Source organism: Serinus canaria, chromosome 4, assembly GCF_022539315.1.
Source record: "Serinus canaria isolate serCan28SL12 chromosome 4, serCan2020, whole genome shotgun sequence".
NCBI classification, from domain to species: Eukaryota; Metazoa; Chordata; class Aves; order Passeriformes; family Fringillidae; genus Serinus; species Serinus canaria.
In genome coordinates this window covers 39365618-39389285 of record NC_066317.1, presented here as the reverse complement: position 1 = coordinate 39389285, position 23668 = coordinate 39365618, and the positions used below count along the sequence as shown (strand labels likewise).

Sequence of the window (23668 nt, the reverse complement as noted above, 5' to 3'; positions counted from 1 at the left end):
GTTCTTCCCAGCACAGTTTGTCAGTCATCTTCTTACCCCCATCTATACATTGGAAAAACCCTCATAATACAACTACCTCTGCACTCCATGAAAAAACTGTATCTTCACACACATTTTTTCAGAACTTCACTCATGCTTTCTTTCAAGTATCCACAGCTGTTATTTTGGACCTCAATGCCATAGATGGATGTATCAGTGCACAAGTGAGATCAGAGTTACGAAAAAACTGTGAAAGCAATGCAGTTAGGGACAGTTTCAGAAGCACTCTGTCACAAGCAGTTTATTAGAACTTCACTTTGACAATAAATAAGGTATTTCCCAAGCAATCAAAATGTAATTATTTATTAAGTTAAACAATGCAAATTTTCACAATGCAATTTTTTATATATACATATTTTACTGTACTTTACACACCAGTTCATCCAGAGCTGTACAACAGTAGGATGTTTATTTTTTAAATTCACACAGCAGGAGAATATCAAGACATGTCTTTAATTTGGAAACTGAGTGTAAAAGTAACCCCAAACCACACCAGCTCCAGGTTGGATAGTCCAACTGGTATGACTGAATCTCTGCTCTTTAGACTAGCTGCTGAATTCAAAATTGGATGTATGGCTTACCCAGGAAAAATAGTGCCTTTTGAGAGTTATGGTTTTAAAGGACTAGTAAATTGCTCAATTGCAACAGCACAATGTAACCATTTGTAATTTACAGTGCTACTGCACAACCTGCTGTCTTCAACACAAGTGGCACAGGACAAACTTCTGTAAAAAATGATAATTTTCAATGTTGTAAATCTCTAATAGTAAATACAAACTTTGCACTGTTAACTGTGAAAACATCTTTCAGGTTTGGTCAAATGAATTAGCACTTCCTAAATATTCAAGACATTTAATATGCCTCAATAATACTTTGAAGAGTTTGACATTCAAAATTTACTTCAAAAGAAAGCTCCCAGATTTCCCCACGTGTTTATTCTTTAAAGAAAGTCTATGAAACACTAGCTTTTTTTTTTAAACATTAGTTCTGCTAAGAGTTGTAATTTCAAAATAAAATTTAATTCTTATGGTTTGATCAAAGCCTTGTTTCCAAAGTGAGCTTTACATATTCTGTGCAACATCCCATTTCTTTAAGTGCAGAGGTACAGGTCTCAAAGTTATGCAGCTGCAATTGACTTGTCATCTGCTTGACGACCCTGAGGCTTTAAGAAAAAAAAGACAGAGAATTAAACAAAAACCCAAAACAAAACAAGCCACCCAAACAAACTTTCCTCAAGAATGCAAACCCAACCAAAAAATCCACACCCAGGCAAAAAAGACAGACTTCTAGGAAACTAACTCTGCAATTCACTATGTTGTCAATGTAGCTCTGGGACTCAAGTGTAGCATTAAGCTTATCCTCCTTCTAAAGGTTTCCAATAGTGGCACAAACACACAGGACATCCAACTGAAATTTCAGTTTGGCCCCTGGAGGTCTCAGCTCCTCAACTGCCCTGGTAAATGCCTTCTCCACACACATCTGCACAGCTTAGACAAGGCCTGGCTGATCAGAGCTCCGAGCACTACTGCAGTATAGAAAGCAGATCATGATCAATATGTAAAACAGAAATTAGACTAACAGTTTCTTGCAGAAATTTTAAGCAACATCACTAGAGATAGAACAGAGCAAGGAAGAAGTTCTAAAGATGAAAAGGCATCCTTACAATAAGGTTTTCTGATGTTCTGACAACTCCAAAGCAAAAGCAAAGAATTCTGAAGCTTGAGAGTCCACAGGAGTTTTATGAACACCATGCTTTTGCCAAAAAATGCCTCTTCTATTTTCTTAGGAGGACACCCTGACAACCAATCTTGAAGAGCCGATGGCTATCAGCACACAAAAAGTAAGTTCTGCCTATCTCTTCTAATTAAAACAAAATTGAAATAACACCAGACCAGTTTTCTAGAAACATGACTACATATTTCTGAACAAGTCCATCTCAAATCATATATACAAGTCTTTGGGCTCCTTGCTTGTTAAGAGTCTGAATAAAAAGTGAACAAAATCTTCTGGAGACAGCAGCAGTGGAATGAGAAAGCACTGTTTTGGGCAAACGGATTTAAAGGATTCTTAAAAAGTAAAAAGATCTGTTTTTCATGGCATGATTGAACTGTCTTCAGTTATACCACCTATGAAAAAAAAAATCTAGACTGATTCACTGATAGAATGTGTTTTTAGAAGTTATTTAGGGATGTGTGGGATGCTACAGTGTCTCTGAACTTAGTCATATGGGTTGCTCAAACACTTTTTTCAGAAGTGCTATGAATCACAGTATTAAAAGTATTTGGTTACTTAGTTCGCTCTACTATGCTCAAAATAGAGGCAATTTTAAAACTCATTTTACGGAGTCAGACATGGAACAGAACATCAGGGACATGACAAGCACATTCAGTTCATTCACCTAGTGGTAACCAAATGCATACTGCACTGAAACAGATTTCCTAAAGATTTTGGCTAACAACACCAATGCACAACACAAGATTTTTTAAAGCAAGTAACCCTGTTACAAGATGGACATTTTTGTCTGCTTAGAGACACTCAGCTTTGAACACAGCTGGGGTAGGTGTCCCCAGAATCTGAGCAGCCCCAAGGGGAGCCTTACCTTTACAAAAATGTGTGTTGGTATGAAACGTCTGAGCAACTGGTTGGTGAAGTTTGGGAATCGCAGCAGGTTAACATGCAGAGAAGGTAACTGCTGATAGCCAGCCATCAGAGGATAGAAGTTATACAGCATCTCCTGCTGCGAGCCAGGAAGGATCCGGAGCCGGATCTTCAAAAAAGAAGAAAAGAAAACCACAACCATAGGTAACTTCTGTGTTCAACAGCTCTGCCTACTTTCTATTTATGCACTGGTTACTTTCTGAAGCTGGAAAGAATGCAACTAATTTCCAATTCTAGTTAAACTATTGCTTCTATACCAAAACACCATGTTACCCATGAATGACATGACAAACAGCTCCTAGACAGGCTTCCATCTAACCCTTTTTACAATGGAGTCTGCGTTCATATATTCTTCCAGACAGAACATACCATACTTTAAACATCTAAAAACCAATGAGTTTATCCTCTCTGTACATCAGTGTAAGTCTAATCAATATATTCACCACTATCAGATAAACCAGCAGGATCAGTGGATGTGACAATTCTGTACCTGCTTAAGGCCAGAGAACATGAAGGCATCACTGGGTTCCACGGACACCTCCACATCCTGGACTAAATTGGTCTTATTTTGCAGGTGATACCTCACAGGTAAGGACTCTCGGACTCGACCAAATGATGGCAGATCTTTGGAAAGAAAGTAAGTTATCTCAAATACAAAACACATCTTCAAGTTCTACTTAAAAAAAAAAAAAGTCTATTGCAAAAAGTGGTGAAAGATTGAGGAAAAAAAGATACAAGAACTAGGCATCTAAAGACCTTCTGACAACATTTTTTAGAAACAGATTAAACAACAGAACACAGCTTCATTACAGTGTTTCAGTACCATATCTTAATATCTAGTTACAAACCTCCCAGCTCCTAACACTGCCCAATAATACTAACTAGGAAGTCACTTCCATTGCTGCTGACTATTTTCAGCTTACCAAAATCTAATCAGATACTGTCAGAAGCTCCTTCAAAGTGTAACAGGATAGGAGGATAGTGGAAGAATCTCAGTACAAATGAAACCAAGCTGAAGAAAGCACTGAAATTATGTGTTTGGTGGGCATTTCAATCCCCCTCTGTTCTTGTGCAGGTGATATGCTAAAAGGGAAACATTTCACCTGCCAACAAGCATCTCCAGCTCTCCAGTCTGTTTCTTCCTGGGATGCACCCAGAATGTGGGTGGATGGAACAACTGCTGCCATAGGCATCTAGAGAAACCTACTGGGAAGGCAGCATCAGCAGAGCTAACTCCAGTCTCTGTGCTGCCACATAACACATATTGAGTATTATGTCAGCTCCACTGACAGCTTTTAGGAGAACACATTTGTGCAACTACCTACCTCCTCTTCCCTTCAAGGGGAAAGAAGAGCAAGCCTTGATGCAGTTTCTTTCTCTAGCTCCATAATATTCAACACCACTTCTCTGTATTTTGTTACAGTAAATTGAAGCTCTGGGTGCTGTAAAAATCTTGGCAGTCTTTGAAATTCTAATTAGGACATGTATGTTGCCAAATTAATTTTACCTGCATTAACATGGAGGGGAATGCTCTCTACAATCACATGTGGTAGAGTGATGACTGTGTTAACAACAGGTACACTTTCCACAGGTGAACTTCTGCAGGAAAAAGTCAAATGCAGACCATGTTGAATATTATACTACATAAAGTATCAAGTAAGTATACAAACTAAGTAGTAATTAGTAGGTCCAAAGTCTAAACAGTGCTTGTTACAGGAAAATACAGAACTTTTTTGTTTGTTTTTTTGCACTCCTTCCCACTCCCCAACAACCCAAACCCAACATCTCACTATCATTCCTAAAAATAAATCAGCTTACTTCCTCTCCTTATCAAGGCCAAGAGATGCTTACCTCTTCCAGGAAATTATATAACATCCAGTTGCCACTCCACTAGCATTAGTAACTGGAGGACATCTAAGGCAAAAGCACTCACTGGCACTCTCACCTGTCTGTAAAACAACTATCAGCAAGATTTTGTTTAAAATCAAAGCATAATAACAGCCTAAGCCACCAAGCCTAGAAATTAATTATGACACAAATACAAGCATTCAGCCAGAAAGACCTTTGAAGTGCTTTGCAAAGTATACCATAATGTATAAATCCAATAGATTGGGAAGTATTCTAATTCATGAATGGGTAACATACACAAATATATGTCACTTTACTTCATGAACAGCATTATAGTATCTTTAATGTACACATAGAATGAAGCATTACAAATTTAGAGTTCAGAAACACACACAAAAAGCAAAATAATGCCAATTCAAATCTTACACTTCTACAGCAGATTCCAAGACATCAGCATAAGATGCTTCTGATGCTTGAAAATTAAAATGAACATGGACACATCCCTTCCCTCTGAAATGGATGAGGGCACAGAAAGAGAAGGAATGCAAGAAAAATCTATTGGCTGTGCAGTGAAACTGAGTTCTCACTTTTTTTTTTTTTTTTTTTCTCCACTCAAAGTAAAGAGTGCCTTTACACGTAGACAGTGATTTTTAAAAAGTAGTAAGAAAATAGGTTTCCGTCTTTCAAAATTTATCATTAATATTTAAAAAAACTCCATCAACCAAAAGATGGAGAGCTGAATGGTTGATGCCTACAGGGTTCCTATGTCCTGGCACTTAGCTCTTTCTGAGCATCAGCCAGAAACCATGAAGTACAAAATGCCAGAGCTGAAGATGAAATATCATAGTTTGAAGACCAAAGGATCTGGGAAATAATTGATTTTTGCCAGGCAATCCTTGAATCAACAGATCAAGTATAGCTTTGCAAGTCCTTGATTACATGAGTGGAAAGCTGTTCCACAGTCAGGCAGCCACCCAGAATACCTCACTGCATCCACAAGTTTTGACAGAAGACGAAATTCCCATCTCTGATGCCACAATTGCAAAGATAGTGTTTTGTTGGAAGATGTTGGATCAGCTCTACTTTTAAGTACTCCACTTATTTAACTTCAAAGCTAACACACTGAAGTTTTAATGGCTGAGATCTTCAAGATAACTTTTTCAAATGCAAATAATAAGTTACTAAACTGTGGTAATATTAAAAAAAAAAAGATGGTTACTACCAGTTGTTCTTCATAACCTACCCTTTCTAGCTTCACATTTTTCAGTTTTGTGACTGCAGTCATGGACATGGATCACTGGCCTTTGGATACTGCCTCTAACACATGGTAAAAGTGCATTCCAGAAATATTTATGGCCCAGAAACACTGGAAATATTGAGTATCTTTTGATATGGATATCTAAGAAGTTGCATTTCAGAAGTACTTCAGGTGCTTTCCCTCATGTCTTTTATAATTAGAATTTTTTTTACCATCCATCATCCAAGTCTATTTAGTTGACCTAATGAAGCAGAACTAAATTCTAAAGCATGCTGCAGTCCAAGTTGTATTCTGGCAAGCAACTAGAGTACTAAGCAGCTTTCTTCCAATTACAATTCAATAAACAAATATTATTTAAAGTGTCCCCCTTTATTACTCCCAATTTATGCAAAAAGCATTCTCCTGATAGAGAACATACTTTAAGAAAACTTACCATTCTCCACATAAGATTCCAGTTGATCTACTGGGGTCATGGAAGCTGACAGCTGCAACTTGCTGGTTACAATAGTGAGAGGCCAAGGAGAGGCACTCAGGATATCTGTCATCAGCAAAAATGGTATATCTGCAAATACTCTGTCCAAGTGCTCCAGCTGTCAAGACACACACAAGCTCTGACTATTTCTAACTAAACAGGGTGTGACACCAAAGTGCTGTGATTCCAAAACATGAACAACTTTTCAAACACATACCTTTGTGGAGACAAATTTGACAGCAACATCAAAAGGAAATACTGTGTCTATGGTTACAGTTTCATCCTTTAGAGGCAACAAAAGGGATGGGAAGAATAGAGAGAAAAAAGTTATAGTCAACTTAAGGCCAGGCTGTTGATACCAAAGATTATCAATACAAAGTTACTTTTAATTGTTATTTTAATCAAGTCCTTCCCAGGGAAGAACATATCTTTAAAGATATTTATGAGCAAATATAGAAAGCTTTTCTTCTGCTAATAGTTATAGACCTGCTCATGCTCAAAAGGGCTACCGTACTGCTGACTTAGCATTTATTCTATCTCCTGGAAAGGTTTCTAAGATACTCAAAATTACAGCTTTTAGAATATTTCTTGTATTTCACACATTTTTCTGTATAAAATGCAAATAGTGCATCTTTAAAACCTACCCGGTGACACCTGCAGAGAATTTCTTTCCCCTCAACAACAGTGTTGATTAAGTAAGAAATGTAAAACAGAAACATTCTTGCACCAACTGTTCCACAACGGATGTATATTGGTTTTTCCAGCTGCAAAATAAAAGAGACTGTGTGAGCTATATCTAAACTACATTAATTACATCTAGAGCTGTCCAAAAGTTGCTAATTGTCTGATTTGGTCCAAGAGGACAACAGTAGAATGGGCATTATTTTGACCATAATGTATCTCCTAGAATGCACAATCTGGATCAGGCAGCAAATTATTTTAACCAGAGCAGCACAACTGCAGCTGCTTCACTGGATTTGTTCCAGATGCTCATCTATAACTTAATAATATAAAAAAAGAACCATAATTGTGCAATACATGACATAACCAGTTTCTAACTTACTAGTCACAACTTCAGTTTAGTGCATATTTGGTCCTCTACCATTTTGGATCACACTTGCTGACTAATATCCACTGTCCGTAAAGCAGTGCATTTCATTAGCAGTTGAAGTTAGCCTCCTTATTTCATATCTCCCAGCTGTATCATCGAACCCAGAATATACCTCATTCTCCAATTTAGTCCAAAAGATGGTCTCATTAAAGGAATACTAAACTACATGTAAACAGTAAGCAAAATATGCCATAAGCATTTAATTTATTGGTTCAGATACCAGAAAGTAAACTGAAGTCTATCTAAGGGAATCTTTTATCAGTTGGTCCCTATTTTCTTGAGTGTGATAAAGAAGAAAGGTTTTTAAGCCTTGACCTTTTCCCCTGGTTGCAAGTCTCCTACAGGGATATCAGGAAGCAGTGCAGGAAAAGAGTCATCACATGCATCTGTTCCATGAAGAGTCACCTGAGTTTTCTGAGTCAGGTTAGCATCTTGCCCTAGGATTAAAAACAGTGTTCATATCCACACAGGCTTACATCACTAAAACATGAAAACAATAACTAAAACAACAACAACAAAATCACCTCTAACAGCAATGCATGAGGAATTAACACTGTTCATTTTGTCAAGAGAGTCTTTCAAAAGTACCAGCAGCAGATAGATTTGACAACACCTCAACATTTTCCAAGTTGACGCATTTGTACCCTTGCAAATTTATTGTTACATGTCTTTGGGCCAGGAAAAAAAATCTCAAAAATCAGAAATCATATCTAGATATTCCCTACATTCTATGTAATTCCAGAGGATTATGTAATCCAAGTTTTTCTAGATATTCCATAATGAAGTAGAAAGGAAGTTTCACTGTTCTGTGATTCTTTTGTTTTCAAGAACATGGTTTAATGATTTCACTAATTTTAAAAACTTTTCTTTCAAGTCGGTGTTGAAAGTACATAAAAAGAAATGTACAGATGTTAAATGACACCATTCTTCAGTCAGAGCTTAACCAGAATAATGGCATTACTGCAATTACATGGGATAATTTTCAAAGCAAAACAAGCCACATCTTGCCAAAGATTTACTACTGTGGAAAATACATCACCTTCTCTATAAGTGAAATGTCAGATTTCAATTGTTCTTTTAATGCAATTAGCAAACCCACACTGACCTTGCATATCCCATGTTAAAGAGATTAGATCAAGCAAGGAAAAAAAAAAAAAACCAAAACCTAAGGAAAACAAAGACCACCTATTAAACAGTGCTTCAGGAGTCAAGCCCAAACATCCAATTAAACAAGTTTCAAGAATACTCCAGTGACTTTAATGAACCATACATCTCTATAGAAAACAAGGCTTTTTTTCAGAATACACAGAACATATGGCATCCTGTATGCTAGTGACTGAAAAAATACTTCTGTCTTTCAGGATAATTGCTAGAAAGATCAATACTGAGTATAACATTTGGGCTTCACACACTAAAAACTGTCAGCAATATCTACGTAGAGATAGCTAGGACTCAGGCATACAATATATGCATTTTTTCCTTTGCTTTCTAAGAAATACTGCTTCAGTGCTCCATTGTTCCCCAAATTTCAAGTGGTTTAAAAACCAAACCACGTTGTCCAGGGCAGGGAAAACAAAAAAAGCAGTGTGAGTGTGAAAGAAAACCCACAAAGTCTATACTTAGAAAACATTTATCGAGCACTGTTGAGAGCTTTCAGCTCAGCAAGAAAGATCTTTGTCCGGGGAAAAGAAAACTTTAGTTACAAGCAAATGGAATAAAAAGTCAGAAAATAATATTAAAGTCTTCATGTTTTCTTTCAAACTTGTAAAGATTTATATTCTGAAAACACCCACGTAAGCACCACAGACAAGCAGTGGTTAAAATAATCATAACCGAATAAGTCTGTTAGCTGTTGTTCTTACCACTGGTATTTCATCATTCCCAGCTTTCACTTTGGTTTGGCTTTTAATTACGGCGAGAAAACGGTTTACTGTATTTCTCTGCATTGCATCCACAAAAAGTACTGTACATCCACAAAAAGTACAATTTTGAGACTGCTGGATTAAAAGAAAATAACCCCAAATACCTGGCTTTAAACCTGCTGTAAGCTTGACATCTTTGGCCACTGTCTCCTCATGTGACTGGACTGTCACAATCAAACAATACATTTCATTAGTCAGGGCAGGAGGTTCATGACGGAGCTGAACAGAAATGTTCGGCACTCTAGAAATAATCCTTTAAGAGAAAAAACTCAGTTATTGCATCTTTCTTAAATAACTTGCTTTTAAGCCTAGTTTAAAGGAGGTTAAAACACCCTATTGTATAAGAAAGTTCTCACAACTGATGGCCTATTTAACTAAGAGATGTGAGACTCCTGAAAAGCAACATGATGGCAACAACTCAATAAAAAAAGACCAGTCTGGAACCCCAGTTACTCACATCGTGCTTGCCTGAATGGTCAAAGTGTCCCAGTGCACCTCATTGTCTGGAAGCTTAGGTCTTCGCTTGAAGGACCGTGCTGCCTGCAATGCTTCTTGAGAGGAGGAAGCATCTCCCCCTCCTCCTCGCCAGTTCAGAATCACACAGCGGCCAGATTCACTTCCCAGGATCAAATCCACAGAAGTGATCTGATAGACACAAATTTAAACAACTGTTGGTGAGTCTTCTTTCTGATCACCTATTGCAGGAATGCAGTTTTCCAACACAGACAGACACAATAAATACATGTCCCATCAAAAAGCTTCTGACAGCTTGGAGACTGAGGACCTCACCACCCCAGGATTTCATTTAATGAAACAGCAGTGGAAAAAGTATCCATGTTCAGGTACAAGCAGTGCAATAGGTTCAATTTCCTACCCTCCCACGGTACTATACCACCACTCACTTTATAAGTATTGCACATATTTTTAAAAAATGATAAAATTTTCTTGAAACAATTCTTCAGTTTTTGTGGTTTTCTTGATGTTTTGTCATTGTCAATAGTTTCACTCACTTCTGATATTCAGTTTCAAGAATTCAGACATTCAGAACTGCAGTGACTTTTTAACTGGTGCTAGATTAGGGGTGCATTATAGTTTGAGTTCACTGTATATAACAGTAAGAAAGGTACAAAACAAAAGGACAAACCTCAATCTTCTTTCCTACATCTTCAGTTTTTGCAACAAATTTGAAAGAGAACTTTCTTGTTTTGCCAGGCACTAAGCACATCGTTCCTTGTGATGACTGTTCTAGAATATCACTTTTCTGATAGGCTTCTTCTACAACACAGTATTGATTGTAATCCTACAATGGAGAAGTGGGGAAAAAAAGTTGATACATTCAGACAGAAGACATCTTTACAGAGTAATGGCAATGTAGCAAATATTAAGGCTCTGTGACACTGGATCAAACTGTATGGGTTTTCTGACTTTTCACAATATCAAAGTTAAAGCAGCAAGTAATTACACTGCAATTCTTTGACACAAGATATCCATTATATTAGTATAACTTCGTGAATCAGAAGATATAAGACATTAAATGATCCTTCTGAAACTTTAGCAAGCTTCATAAAAAACCTAGATATGATAGATGAACTAATCAAACAGTCTTATTCCAGTATCATTTGTCAAAAGCAACAGATAAAGCATTAAAAACCCTAACATCTTTCAGCTTAAGTATTAACATAATTTTTGGCAAAAACAATTGGTTTTTTTTTAAATGTTTACAACCAATAAATGTTATTCCATTCTTATTATCAGTTTCTATCACTAGGTCAGAGATAGATAGAACACCGGTACCTGATTATTGAAACTGATGCAGAGCTTAGAAAACCTGATAGGATGAGGACAATCAGCTCTCAAGTACACATCAAACTGCACAGGAACATCAACATGAAAACTAGGAGCAAGAAATTTTGCTTTGCACTGTACTGGAATTAAAAAGAAAAGAAAAAGCAAGAAGAAACAGGAAGTAGGTATTAAACAAACTATAACATCAAATTCCAGAAGCACACTCCTGAAATGATTGTGGCAAGAATTGTTCTGTGTACATTCTTACAACTCTGATTTGCAAGTGGACAAATTTGGTGACTAACACTGCCACAGAAAGCCACTTTTCAGCACTTGGCCAAAACTTTTGCATTGGAGAGGAAATACAGATGTCCAGCAGAAAACAAATAGTCTGTACACGTGGATGTCACTCATGCCCCCTTTTTAATGGTAAGTATTACTTTGCACACCTTCTGCCCTCTTTCCTCAGAATCCTACTTCACAGCACACCAGAAAATCAGAAATATTTCAAAAATCAGGGAATTCTTTAGTAATCCATATCACAGATAAGAGATCACTGATTTCTCTCATTATTTTTTATCTTGTTGATTCAGAGAAAGAACAGAGCAAGGCTGGAACACTGTTGTTAGTTTTAATACATCTTTCCTATTTTCATCCTAATTAGTTATTTTCAAGGTATAACTACATCCAAATTTATGATCTGGTGTAAATTTGCTTTCTTACTTACCAAATGGTATAAAATCTTGTACTTCTATTGTAAAAATATTACTGCCTGCCAAAGAAACACGGTCAGCCCACAATTTCTGTGATGCTTTCACAGCAGCAGTGTCGCAATCAGGTTCAGGATCAGGACTTTCATTCTGTATGCAGGCAAAGGATTACAAAGAACAATAAAAGAAGGTTACCAGACACTGACCACTCCTAGGATTATTTGAAAGGGTAATAAGAGTTCTGCCACTTACCATCAGAACTTTTATGAGATTTTTTTCTATTCGAGATTTCTGATCTTCTTTAAGAGTAGATGCTAATAAAGAGAACAAAACAAAGATTACAAGAGAGAAGCAAGGGTCTCTGCTTTTTTCTTAACTTAACAGTAAATCTTCCCCTCAGATTGCATCTTTCAAATAACACATTCCAGAGGGAAAAAAAATGTAACATCCATCTACCAGTAACAAAGGACATTCCCATTTTAAATGTTTCCTCTTACTTTCACTGGAACCAAGTAAAATATTTTTTTATTAGACAAGCATTTTGTAATTTATTGGAGCAAAGCCTCAGAAGAACAATGCTTACACCACCTTGTTGTTTATGTTTAAAAACAGAAGAAAGCATAGACAAGTCTGGAACACACAAAGAGGCCAGCTCAGATAATACTGGAAAAAAACAGCTTCAAAAAAACTTCTTCCTGTCACCTTCCTTTCACAGAAGGTGACAGGAAGAAATGAGGACTACTCAAGACAAACATTCTCTTTCTTGAAGAAAGGTGGTTTTGCATCATTTTCTATACTTCAATACAAAGCAGAGTAGCCTGACTAGCTCTAAGAAGATGCAAATCCATTACCACTGGCACTAATAGTATTAGCAATTGGTATTAGCAATTTAGGGCCCCAAAGGATTATTTCTGCAATGTCAAGGAGCAGGCATTACACAGACCAGAGACTGTGGAGCCACCCTATGCCACATTTTTCCTCTAAAACATCCCTCATACATATTTTATCAGAAGAGTGCTAGAAAGATTCTTGGAGAAGCATATTTGGGATACTGAAGTCCAGAAAAATTGTGTTAGGTTTGTTACTAGGAAAAATGTTTTTCTCTTTTAGCTATACTACCATTCTTTGCCATCCCAAAGCGCCAAAGTTCCTGTTACATTATTTGAACAGTCTCAAATGAAGCTCTGCATCTCAGAGATCCTAACATAGTCTATATGAATGCAATGAGTTTTATAATAGCAGAAAGAACTCAACTCCCAGTGCAGCACAGAAAATTGTGAAAATCCAGCACAAGTACACAGTTATTTTGCAGTCAAATAATTTGAAGTACTGTAATCATTGTGTCTGACAATGATTTGTCATATTTCAAAATATTCAGAGAAGAATACCTCTGCCCAACAGCTCTAAAGAGTATGTGATATAATCTTTCAGCTGAGCCATCAGATATGAACATTTGAGTGCTGTTGTCAATATGGAAGTGAGGAGGGTCCACCATCCTTCGCTGCGATAATCACACATAACATAATCCAATAGCCTGCAACACAACAATGTTGAGAGGAAACAAGTCATGCTCATCAATATTTTTTTGGTATCATTAATACAAAATTCATTTTCACTAATACAAATGCTACATTAAAGCCTATTGTTTAGACAAGGCAATGCTTTATCAAAACCAGCATGAAACTATGATAAAGATACATTTATTCCCTAAATTTTCTATTTCTAAATAGAAAAATTTTCACAAGATGACAAGAAAACTCATCTGTCCTCACATAAAGAGCTAGCAAAACAGCAACTGGACTGAAGTGCCTTAGTCCAATATTGCATTAAAAATACGCCTTACTCTTGAATATGCAGTAAGTATTTAGAAAAACAAACCAAACTCCCACAATAAAGTCCCCTTCCAAACTGAAGAAATTTACTGTTCCTAAAGCCAAGATGTTTCTTTTCTTTCCTATTTCCTATCCCCCTTCAAGGGTTTCAAAGGTCCACAACATATGCATCAATCTTTATCAGGCAAAACCACACACCTTAATATGTTCCTATAACCGACCACTGTTTCCTGTTACTAGCAAAGCAGCAATTTTTTAAACTCTTCTCAACTATTTAAGACAAGAATTTCTGCCTACTTCAGAAAAATCTAACATAAACAAAAAAATGCTTGCTCATAGAACAATCAGACTTGTCACAAATTGATCTGCTTTTCCTAGCCTATCTTCCCTTCCATGCAAACTCCAGTTACCTACTAACAAGTAAATACATCTCTTCTACTTCAAACAAGAGACAGACAGACAGCACTCAGTGAGTGAGAATATAGATAATTTGCCCAATATAGCAAATTCCCACAACAGCTCAGAGCAGAAAGTTTTTATGCTCTAATAACTGACTCATCTGTTTTAGTTTCTTTAATGTAAGTAGGGTTCATAGACTTAATAGCCTGTGCTTCAATCACAACCAGATACAAGGAGCATATCATACAAGCTTCCAACATTATTCCATAGCAATAAGACATGGGGTCGTAGTGAGAAGGCAGCACGTAAAAGAAGCAATCATGAATGATACTCACTTCAAAGCTTTGGCATAATCTTTAGCATAGTAATATTCTTCTCCCATTTGAACCACTGGAAAAAAAAATCCAGATCACTACGGAAAGTCTTTGCAAAATTAAATTTAAAAAATGCATCTGATTATCTATACTCACTCAAATGACTTTTCATTCTTGGACATTTGTACTTCTTGAACTGTGCGACAGCATTACTCAACAAAGTGATTATTAGCTCCTAGTGGATAAAACCATTACCAATATCATTATATATGCAAACATTAGGGTCATGTTAAAATGAGATTTTTGATTTTTTTTTTTTAAAGAATAAAACTTACTGAGTGAAGAACATTTTTCTCTTTTAGCTGTAAGGATAAAATCCCCATCTTCTCCTTTTCAGGATCAGAAAGATCAAAGCCTGCATAAGACAATGAAAAAATCCATGAAACTGGAATTCTGTCCAGAACCAAAGGGAACAATTTATACCATGAGCAATATGCAATGCAAGCTTCAACTAAACACACTCACACATTCTATTACTTCACAGGCAGCTACATCTTCCTAGAAGGGAAATTCTAGAACACAACTATCTTTCCCCATGCTTTTAAGAATCTACCCAAAATCAGCAAATTACAGTAAAACCATCTAGTCCTTATACTGCATATTTTAACATTTAGAGTGTGTATGTTAAGACAAATTAGTCCTTTTCTAATCTGATCGCAAATAAGGATTCAAGCTCATATTTCTGCAGCAGTAGAGAAACATACTTAGTATTCCTTGCCGCCATGGTCTTTGCCCATAGAAGTCAAGCACTCCAGTTTGTGTTTCCAGGGGATCCGGACTGGGATATGGCACAGAGGACTGGAAATTGAAATATAGTCATTAAAAGGGTTCCTGTTTTGTTTTCTGCCAGACAAGTGTTAGAAAAATATTAATACCCCCCCCCCCATATCTTAGTACCAATGCTCTTGTTTCTCTGCTTCCTGTAAGTCACCAGACACAGTGAACATATAAATATACTGGAAAAACAAAGTCAGTTCTCAAGTATCCAGAGATGCAAAAATATATTAAAAAAATTTTTTAAACATGTCAGAATAAATAAATACTAATGTATTTGTCCTGGGACCACTTTGTCCGTACATTACAAATAAATGTAATGATAACAAGCATCACGAAGACACATATCCTTTCCTAGGATTTAATTCACACATATTACAGATTGTTCCACTTCCATTTAAGACTACGTTAGGGAATTCACTACGTGGTTAATTACAAAGCATTTTTCCCCTCCCAACTTACATCATGATTACATAGCATACTTGCTAGTTGTTTTCTTTCCTGTGCATAGTAGGCTGCCTGCTGGTAATAGAAACCTGGATTCTGAGTTTGAATTGCTGTCAATCCCAGCTTAATTGCTTCATCAAACAAGTCACCAAAAGCCTGAAACCTGTTAAAAAAAACATTCATAACCAAGATTACGTATAGAACAGCAATATGAACTGAAAGGTACCCTACAAATAAAAGTTCTGGTTACTCAAGACAGATGATATTTCTCTGAACTTTTGCATTTAAGTTCTATGGTTGCACTTGTTCATACTCTGTTCATTCAAAGAGAAAAGCACTCAATGATCAATGCAAAACAGAACAATAGTGTATTTATGTTCTTGTGTATCTCTTAGATAGAGAACTAAGAATTGGTATCTTGTCTAGACAAGTAAACCTTTTGAAGGACATTGTTTACCTAAAACACAAAAAGCAAAAACATACTGTTTAGACATCCAGGCAGCATGCTCAAAAGCCAGTTCTGCACTTCCTATTTTTTTCTTGCATAGGTCAATATGCTTCCTGAACTGTGCAATAGCATCCAGTGGAGTATTATGTTGAAAACAGAGGCGGCAGATCTAGGAAAAGATAAAAGTAAAATGAAAAACCACTGTTAGGCTGCTAAGGATTAGCACTCAACCCCACAACTCCCCCAAATAATTCTACATATATCTGAAGGGCAAAAATTGCATAAAAAATAAAGGAAGAAAAGTTTATGGTTTACATCTGTAAACCATAATGTACTACACCTGAAACCATGTGGTTCTCTATTTCACCTAATACTATTTATTATCCCCTTCCTGCCCAAGACATCAACAGAAGAGTGCATAACTCACTGCCAAATATAGCAGGGAACTTCAGAGTCTCGAGAAAGATTTTTATTTTGAAGCCTGCAGTCCACAAATGGAATTTGATGGAATACAACTCCAAGATTCTTGTAAGTGGTGGGATAGTTTTGCTTTACCTAAAAGCCCTCAAAATACCACAAAAGTACAGACTGATTCTTAGAGAGTTACTTTCTTCCCCCTATCAAGCAGTAACCAAATTAAATTGGCCTAAGCTTTGCAAGTAGACAAAAATATTCAAGGAAGAAGCAGCCCTGGTGCTCATTCTCCTTGCACAGACTGAGAGTTAGAGCTTAGTCTTTCAGAAGACTGCACCTCAAATGAACTGAAATCCTTCAAGATAATCCCAAACTTCAGCTAAAGATCTTTCTTTTGTGTGGAATTCAGAAGTCTCTGCAAGTCTGAGCATAATTGGTGTTCCAATGATAACCCTTTCTAATCATTTTTGTTAAAGCAATATAAAACTGAACTTTACAACCTCTCCCCATTAAAGCTTTTTCTTTTAAGTAACAGTTGTCAAAGACTAGAAATACAGTTGTTACCTTGTAATTTATGAATCCTGCCATGGTCTTGATTTCCAGCATGTTTGTTTCATGAGCCCTCAATTCATGCACAAGATTATATGCAGTTCTGTAATTCCTGTGCAGGAATAATTAGAGTTAAATCACACATGATAATAAAGTTCTAGAACAGGACTGCCAACAATGAAAAACAGCCTTCCAACCAGAGCATTCTTCCCAGTGAAGAATTTGCCCCTTACCTACATGTTTAAATAATTTTGCATTCAGGAAAACATTTGTCAGTTTATGGCTTAGCAGTAATTAGGGTAGAGAGGGTGGGGGAAGATAACATGAGTCTTACTTGAGAGCATTCTGTGTATCCTGTTTCAGCTCACTGAAGAAGGCTATTTTGAACTGGTGTCTAACAAACAAAAGCTGCAAAACACAACCAGTGTACATCATTCACAAACTTCCAAATAATACCTTGTTAGCTATTAAGAGATATAGGTGGTAACTTCAGAGGTTTACATAATACAGCACTTGACTTGAAAAAGTGTGCAACTGTTTCCTAATAGTTCTGTCTATAGTTTACCATGACACAGCAGTGATCTTTCAATAAATTTAATCCATTTAAAGCCTGTTGCCCTGGTACAAGAGAGAAGCTTTGTAACACCCCAAAATCTCTATGCCAACAGAGCTGATTGTGGTTTGGAGCTCACCACTTGGAATCCAGCTTCCAAGAGAGCAAAGCTGGCAATTGCTACAGAACACAATGTGCCTGAGTGCATTTGAAAAGCAAAAGTGAAAAACTGAAATCAAGTGCAACTCTGAGTACAAAATATCTAAGGGAAACACATCCCACAACTTAAGATACTCAAATACATCAAACCATGCAGACAAATGAGAAGTTTTTATTTTTTTAATTTGAGAACTTAATTTTGCCCTGCAGCTCTTCTAAGGAAGATGTGAGAAAGACAAATGTAAGAACAAAACCAATCAAAATAAAAGTTTAAATTGTGGAAAATAGAACCAGATTTACTTCCTATACTAAGAGAGGACATCTCAAATTGGAAATGACGAATAAAAACATTTAAGTAACAAACACTTATTTTCATGTTTGAACATACAATATAACTTGCACAGTATTTCAAAGATAGGGTAACGTTACCTGATGAGTGGTTTTGTTCAAGAACTCCTTATGAGATTTAACTCTTCTTATTTCCGTATAATAATAAGTCTGTGCATGCTCATAGAAAGCATTTTCCAACCTGCAACAAAGTTGCTCATTAGTGTCACAAAGTTTCTCCCACACACAAAGAAATTCTTAAGTTCTTCAAAATAAGTTACTTTTAATCATGTTTATTTTAGTGTTGGCAAAGGACCTTGTTGGCAAACTCCTCTAAGTTACCACACAGGTTAACAGTCTGCAGACAAAAATCTTTCACAAAAAGGGTGGTAATAAGTAGAACAAGTAAGTTGAGAGCTTTATATACTAACTTCTCATACAACAAACTCTAGTATTTAATTTAAGACAGTCTCAGGACAAGCTGTTCTGATTTTGCAAGGTAATAGAAAGATGAGAGATGCCCTTAAGTCAAAACAAGAAAACCCTGCTGAGACTCACAGAATACATCTGAACTGCATCTGATTGCTAGACTGTGGGGGAAGGAGTGAAAGGAAAAAACAGCAGTAAATAAAATTTTGAGGGTACAGACTGGTCTCATCATTCTGTCCAAACATCATCAGCTACCTCAGTTGCAGAGGTAACAGTGAAACTTGTCAGCAAAAGAAATAGTCCAGCTCACAGGGGGAGAGGACAAAGAGGACAAGCAAACCAAACGCAACATGAGCTTGAGGAGGATCTAAGGAGCATATGTTGTATGACCAAGCTGTAAGGAATAAAATCAACTAGAACAACATCAAAATCTAGGAGAGGAATACATGCAACAGCACTGACACATGCAGGAAATAAAGGCTGAAGTACCAGTTCTGCTACTATATTCTCAATTTAACACCATAAAAATATGAAAAGCTAGAAGTAATGGTTACTTTATTTTGATCAATTTCAGTGGCAGTTTGTGAGCAGCATGGATACAATAACAGCATTAATTTATGTTGAGAATTGTACTGTTTATATATAAATATGAGGGTGAGACCAGAGTTAACATCAGACTGTGACCCCTCTTCTTCCTGAGAATACATGGCAAAATTAGAACTAATTATTATAAAATATTATTTTGTTAGTTTGAGCCCCTCTTTTCAGAGCTACACAAAAGTGTTCACCTTTCCTCAATTTGTTTTTGAAAAGCCTTCCTAAATTATTTAAGTTGTAGCCCATGTAAATATCAAAACAGAAGGCATAAGAAATGTATAAAATGACAAAGACACAATATTTGCAACCAGAGAGATGCCACTTAACATAAACAGAAGGAGAGAACTACATGGCCAGGGAGTGGAAGTGGGGGGAAAAGCAAAAGCCTGTTAAGAGATAAATCTAAAAACATATTTGTATGAAAAATAATTTCAAACAAGCAGGGCCAGAAGTAGAAAAGCCCACTTTATTTCTACCTGGGGAACAACTTGGGATATCTACTAATATTTCCTTAAAAGCAACATCTCTGACTGCCATTACTCATCCTCACATAGAAATGAAATTATGTGGAATTTATCAGAATAACGTGAAGAATTCCAGCACACAGGTAAAACATTCACTGCTGGTCTACAATTAGTGCCACAGAGCATTCATCTCAACCTATTACCTCTCAAATTCTCCATTAGAATCATGGAATTGTTTAGATTGGAAAAGACCTTTAAGATCATCAAATGTAACTGTCAACCTGTTACCAAGTCCACCACTAAGGCCACCTACTGTCCCTAAGCACAGTATATATGTCTTTTAAATACACCTTCAATGGTTACTCAACCTCTTCCCCAGGCATCTTGTTCCAATGCTTGATAACCCCTTTGATGAAGAAATTTTTCCTAATATCCAATCTAAATCTCCCCTGATGCAACTTAAGCCATTTCTTCTCACCCTACGGCTTGAAGAGAAGCCCTGGGGAAGACACCAACCTGTCCTTCCAGGGAGTTTAGAGAGCAATAAGGTCTTCCCTAAGCCTCCTTTTCTCCAGACTAAAGACTCCAGTTCCCTCAGCTGGTCCTCATAAGGCTTTTGCTCCTGACCTTCACCAGCTCTGCTGCCCTTCCCTGGACACACTCTAGCACCTCAATGTCCTTCTTGCACTGAGGTGCCCAGAACTGGACACAGCACTGCATGGATTTCCATCCACTATCTCCACTGAGCTAGCAGAATGAAGGCTCTCGCTAGCACACCAATAGTCCAACACTGGCATGCTGACCCCAGGCTTATTTTCAGTGAAACTGGTTTTATCCCTTTCCCACTTTAAGTCTAGTTTAAAGCCCCTTCAGTAAGCTCTGCTAACTCTTGTGTGCAGATCTTTCTTCCCCTTTGAGACAAGTGTTCACCATCTGCTGCCAGCAGGCCAGGTGCCATGTAAGCCAACCCATGCAAACAGAGCAAGACAGGGGTTTACAACACTTACCTTATAATATAGCCAACAAGATGATCAGTGTGGGGAAGTACAAAGAGTGATTTTCCAGACAGGTCACAAGCATTACATAAAGCTGCAGCCCTCTCTGATGCAATAACATCTTCCCCTAGTGAAGTCAAGGAAAGCACAAGTAAGAGGTATGTAGTGCTGCAATGTCAAATTAGTTCTAAAAGCTTAAAGGTCAGGTTGTGAACCTCAGGTAGACCAAAAGGTCTAAACAGTATTGAAAAATCTAATAAAGATAAAATCAAGAGCACATTCTTTCTTATTTCTTTCAGAGTACTACGTGCTTCGTCTAGCAGAACACATGCAGTAACTTTCTAGCAGCTTTTAGCAAAAAATTACTAGTCTGATGTAAGTTTTTTATCTCTCACAGAATTAAATATCCCATGTCTTGAGAAATACAATAGCATCCAGGAAAGACGAACACACAGAGCAGGTAGAGCAAAAAACAAAAAATGGTTTGCCAAACACTAGAAAGTACACAGTAGCTCTACAGAAATGTAAAGTGCATCACATTTTACAGTTCCACATTTTACAGTGTCTCCAAAATTTTATTAACACCAAGTTAAGATGTAAGACCTCTCTAGGTACCAAATACCCTTCCTCTAAGTTCTCAATGCTTTTACTGCTTTTCCTGATCTCAAGCAAAGTTTAAAATGCAACTTGCTTACAAGAAGGCAGGTCAGATGTATTACCAGATAAGCCATCTCTGATACTGTGTATCAAAAAATGCACTAGAACTTAAGAGGAAGACGTTAGGGATAAAAGTATCAAATGTTTAGGGTCAACTGTCCTGAACGCTCTTTTTATCTTACACCCCCCCGCCAGTCACAGTGCATTTGATTAATGCAGATGACATCAGATGAAGAACCACAGATTATGTGACAAACCAAAGTCAGCTCAGTCCACTGGGCCTTCTGAAAAATGAGAACTCCACAACTGTGCATAGTTTTCAAGTACCTGGAGGCAATGGTGTTTTTTTCTGAATCAAAACCACAGCAACTTTGGTATTTCTTCCCTGCAAACTTTGCCTAAAATAAAGACAACATAGCACAGTGTCAAGGTTTTACTTCTTATTTCTGAATCACCAGGAAAAAAAAAATCAGTCTAGATGGAAGCATTGAAAGAATGCTACAAACATGAAAAAGCCAAACAACACAATATGCTCCATCATTCAGAAAATGCTCTCTTCCTTCTTTTGGGACAGAACAATTGTGCTGAGTTTAGCAAGCAAAACTTCAAGGGCTGTTTTTACTTAAGTAAAATAAGTAATGGCTTTACAAATAAACCATTAAAAAAGTTCTTTATTGTGAGTTACATATTAAAAAAGCAAAGTTCAAGTTCCCCTTAATTTATGTTTCAGGAAAAGAAATTGTATGTTCTAGAATGCAAACTGATTCTGTGATTCACACTTACATTAGCTTGCAGGACATTATGAAGCAAGTGAAAAAAAATCTACCTGACAATTTCAACTCGAGTAGCACACTCCAACTGTTTTTCCTTCCACTGTGGCTCATCCCAGTCCAGTTCATAGAATACCACCACAAGTGCTGGAACCAAATTCAGGTGTTTGTTCATCCAACCAGTCTTCAGGATTCCTTTTGGAATATACCACTCATAGGACGTCCTCTGAAAATATTGAGGATAGTGAAGCAAACTACAAAACCCATTTATAAATATTTATAGCAAGAGAAAGGGCATATCCTCTACATTCTTGTCACTTAATGTTTGTCATCTTGCCTTTAACATTGTTCCCCTCAAGCTTTTGCTTCCTATTAAGCCATATCCCTCAATAGCTCAGGCATCAGGGCCTGCTGCCTGAGATATTAGCAGAAAAGAACAACAGATTCTAGGGAGGCTGGAGAAGAGGGTCAAGTTCAGGAGCAAGTCTCATATACTGCTATGTATGAGAATATAGGCTAGTATGAAATACTAGGCTCAGTTGAAAACAGTGGTCTCAAAACAGTGCAAGGACACACCAGTTTAGAGTCTTTGTCTTTGCCAGCATCATGGAATTATGCAGTTTTATAATAGTTAAACTCACTGACATTGCAAAGCAGAAAGAATAGCAGAGTTATTCCTTCTGCTGTGTTTCACTCAGTTAAAGTGAAATGTTTAGTAAAAAAAAGCTTTATAGGTTAGGTTAGAGATTTTTTCAGAATACATTAAGTATCTAGTTCCTCCAAAGTTAAATTTTGGGTTTCATTAAAGCTCAAATTTTACAAGTCACCTTAATGCTACGTAGAAGAGTAGCAAGTACCTTAAAAAGTAAACCATACGGGCTTGCTTTCTCTGTTCCTGGCTCATAAGCTAATGCACCCCTAGGCTTCCTATGCACCCACAGCGCTACATCACAATGCCCTCGGCTTAACCCTTCGCCCTCACAATTTCTCTGACTTGAAGCTCCCACACTTCCCTCCAACATCGGGGGAAGAGGCAGCCGAGCACCGGCAGAGCGCGGTCCAGCCGGCTGCAGCCCAGGCAGACCGGAGCGCGGCCCTTCCCCGCCGGTAGCCACCGAGTCCCGCATCGCCGCTCCCGGGGCCGCTCCGGCTGCTCGCTGGGGCAGCGGGCTGGGACCCCGCCAGGACGGGGCGCAGCCGGGGCCGGCGCCGCTCACTACCTTCGTCCTGCACTTGGGGTACTCGTGGTCGCCGGGCAGCACTTTGAAGGAGATGGGGACGCGGTCGGCTCTGCGGTTGGCGCAGAAGGCGTCCCACACGGCGCGGTGCACGGCGTTGTACACCACGTCCAGGCCGGTGAGCGTGACGAACGCCATGGGCCGGCAGCACAGCTCCACCGGGAAGTCCCAGTGAGACGGAGGGGTCATCCTGCGCCCGGGACGGCGGCCTGCGAGGCAGCGGGACGGCGGCGGGAGGACGGCCCAGGCCGGCCACAAGAGCGCCCCGCTGTCCCGGGCCCGCGCTCCCAGTAGCGCCGCTCACTGCGGCGGGATGGAGCCGGGAAGCGCCAGCTGGGAGCGGCCGCGGGTCACGGGAGGGAGCGCGGGCGGGCCGCCGCCTCAGGAAGCGAGCGCCGGGCAGCGTCGGAAGGGCAGCGCGAGCGGCCAATTGGCGCTT

At 38.1% G+C, this 23668-nt stretch overlaps 1 protein-coding gene across 1 annotated transcript; it reads right to left on the bottom strand.

Moving 5' to 3' along the window:
• Positions 1-326: 326 nt before the first annotated feature.
• Positions 327-23621, bottom strand: TRAPPC11 (trafficking protein particle complex subunit 11). Its single transcript, XM_009100980.4, has 29 exons — positions 23212-23621; positions 22048-22217; positions 21549-21619; positions 20577-20691; positions 18182-18281; positions 17375-17448; positions 17056-17152; positions 16113-16246; positions 15645-15792; positions 15113-15206; positions 14684-14763; positions 14505-14583; positions 14370-14424; positions 13192-13337; positions 12056-12117; positions 11821-11953; positions 11103-11233; positions 10453-10608; positions 9766-9953; positions 9413-9561; positions 7702-7823; positions 6920-7039; positions 6493-6558; positions 6237-6393; positions 4549-4657; positions 4205-4296; positions 3188-3321; positions 2639-2806; positions 327-1201 (listed from the first exon to the last, which is right to left on the bottom strand). The coding sequence occupies exons 1-29, from the start codon at positions 23416-23418 to the stop codon at positions 1157-1159; spliced, it is 3402 nt and encodes a 1133-aa protein (XP_009099228.2). The 5' UTR covers positions 23419-23621; the 3' UTR covers positions 327-1156.
• Between the last annotated feature and the right edge of the window lie 47 nt (positions 23622-23668).

Coding starts and splice junctions, on each gene's coding strand:
- TRAPPC11 (XM_009100980.4), bottom strand. CDS start 23,418: ATGACCCCTCCGTCTCACTGGGACTTCCCGGTGGAGCTGTGCTGCCGG. Junction 11,234..11,820: donor ACAAGATTTTATACCATTTG/GTAAGTAAGAAA, acceptor TTTTAATTCCAG/TACAGTGCAAAGCAAAATTT. Junction 3,322..4,204: donor TCCCCTCCATGTTAATGCAG/GTAAAATTAATT, acceptor TTCTTTCCAAAG/ATCTGCCATCATTTGGTCGA.